Genomic DNA, 2,500 nt, shown 5'->3' on the forward strand with positions numbered 1-2,500 from the left:
TTTCCTTTCCTCACTGAGCTACTTTCCGTGTTGGAGCCTCTTGACTTATAGCATCCTACTTTTACAACTAGGGTTGTGGCTTAGCAAGTAATAATAATAATAATAGTAATATAAAAATGACTAAACACACTGTATTTAATCATCCAATAACAGTTGTACTTAACACAAAAGGTAATTTTATATTTAATAATCCATAAAACAATCCAAATTTTGGAAATCAAACCAGAAACTGAAGACTGAGGCAAATGTAATTCTAACTTGAACCACTAAATACATCAAAAGCTGATACTTAGTTCTTTCTGTATGTTCTTAACGAAGTGAAACTATTCCTAACTCGAGAACTATTTTCCCGGCCATGAAACAAAATGTACAATCCCATGTCTCTTTTTTTTAAGGAGAAATAACCTTGAATTGAACCTCAGATTAAGCTATTCCTCTATGTTCTTTGTGATTACAATTTCTATATTTCACCTGTTTGTGTTTCTCGAAGGCATAATCATGCATTAATATGAACAAATATTAACTGTTGAACAATACTAAAATTTCGTATTAAATATATGCTAATTATTTGGGAAATATTGTAGATACCCTTATACAATAAATTTAGTTCACTTATCTACTCAACAGGGAATTCCAGTGGCCATGACTGTTGCCTTATTGTGTGTAGCAGCAGTCGCAGGTGACAAGCTACCCAACACTCAAAATGGATTTCACACCAGCGGATCAAGGGGAAACGGACATCAACAGACCTCAAGGACATCCTCCTTGAATCAGGGATCTTTAGTGTCTCTTGGGCAAGGAGGTGGAGACAATGGGTTTGGCTCGAGGTTGTCAGCCACCAGTTCGTACAATGAGGCTTCTAGTATCTTTGGGGGAGGGGGGACTTCTTCAAACTCTATAAGTCAGTCTTATGAACCGCCTTCCTCACTAACAGCCCCTAGCCAAACCTATGGACTACCTTTGCAGACTCAGACATCACAGTCATTAAGTCAGAATTATGTACAACCTCAGACACAGACAGTAAGTCAGTCATATGGAACACCTAAACAGACTATGACACCAACACTTTCACAGACATACGGTACCCCACAACCCTCTCAACGCAGACAGGTGAGTTTTCCAATATAATGGAGGCTAAGTTCAATCACTAAAGTAGGTAGGGGATAATTTCCTCCCTTTCTGAAAAACTATGCAAGCTTCACTATTATGCATTTTACAACCGTGCAGTAATAACTGACCTCTTCACCCATGACCCTATCTAGAACCATCTTTGATTATAAAGCACATGGTCATGGTCATTGGTCCTTCCACATGAATAACTGAGAGTTTTGCTAATAGATCATCCACTGTGTTAGGTTTCCTGACAATCAAACTCACTACCCCATTTTATCTCCTCTCAGAAGCATGGATCAAATTTGATTACCCATCACATCTCAGACCCCTGAATTTATTCATTCTCACCTAAATAGATACAAGTAGGTAATGAGAGTTCATATTTATGCTAGAATACATTAAGAATTTTCAATTATAATGTAGCATAAAACTGCATAATAAATATAAAATAAAAAGGTGGTTATCAACCACAAACAAATTTCTTGAATATGGGCTTAAAGTAAGGGGAGTTTATGCTTTTTGGTCATCCAGAAACCAAATCAGCAGAGATCTACCTTGGTAACTAATTAATTTAGATTTTTCACTTGTCCATGATCTAAACAGGCTGGGATCTAGCTTGGGTATTGATGGAAGTGTTCCATTTTTTCACAAACATATTTTCAGGAGAGTAAAATATCTTCTGTTCCAGTTCTCTGCTACACAAACAACTAAACTATTTTCCACTCAAATCATATCCATAATAGAAAACTATTGTAAATTATTTTTTTTTTTCATTACTATTAAACAATATCTTTTAGTATACCGTATAAAGTAAACCATAATCAAAATCAACATGAATCACACCGAACATTTCTACTATAGAAAAAAAAAAATAATGAAAAATATTTACATGACACTTTCCTTTAATTCAATAAGTAAAAAGACACAAAGAGGCATGTTTACCCTATCTAACTTATTGTTTGGGGATACAATAATTCTGCAAAATTTTATATGATTAATCTGATTATTATATCCTAACTATGTCAAATTGCTTAAATGATAAAACCAAAAATATAATAACTACAAAGCTTCAGAAAACACCACCACAAAATTGGAATGCACTGACATATATAATGTAAATTAATCAATCATACCCATACACTCACAAGATTTAGTAATAATTCTAACCTATAAAACCAATCACACAACTTTCATACAATAACATCTAAATGCTAAGTAAGAAGGGATTAAACGGATAAAAAGATAAACTAATAGTATTAATTAAAGCTCTTGATATAAACCAATACTCTGTATAATCTTTTCCAAGTTCAGGGCATCATAATTTTCCCCCAGTATATCTCTTAAAGGTTTGTCCCGGAGTAAATGTGTCCTCCTCTGAAGATTAAAA

General features: G+C 34.1%; 1 protein-coding gene and 1 long non-coding RNA gene across 4 annotated transcripts in view; one reads left to right on the plus strand and one right to left on the minus strand.

The window, feature by feature from the left end:
• LOC137627730 (uncharacterized) overlaps nucleotides 1-2,500 on the minus strand; it is a 281,697-nt gene that overhangs the window by 176,770 nt on the left and 102,427 nt on the right. The gene's annotated exons all lie outside the window — the stretch shown is intronic.
• The window catches only part of LOC137627703 (uncharacterized), a 45,085-nt gene that overhangs the window by 32,059 nt on the left and 10,526 nt on the right, over nucleotides 1-2,500 (plus strand). For both annotated transcript variants that reach the window (XM_068358941.1, XM_068358950.1), the window contains exon 2: nucleotides 628-1,110. In XM_068358941.1, coding sequence (XP_068215042.1) covers nucleotides 628-1,110 — 483 coding nt within the window. The remainder of the gene's footprint in view (nucleotides 1-627; nucleotides 1,111-2,500) is intronic.

The sequence above is a fragment of the Palaemon carinicauda genome, chromosome 2 (assembly GCF_036898095.1).
Source record: "Palaemon carinicauda isolate YSFRI2023 chromosome 2, ASM3689809v2, whole genome shotgun sequence".
In the NCBI taxonomy this organism is placed as follows: domain Eukaryota; kingdom Metazoa; phylum Arthropoda; class Malacostraca; order Decapoda; family Palaemonidae; genus Palaemon; species Palaemon carinicauda.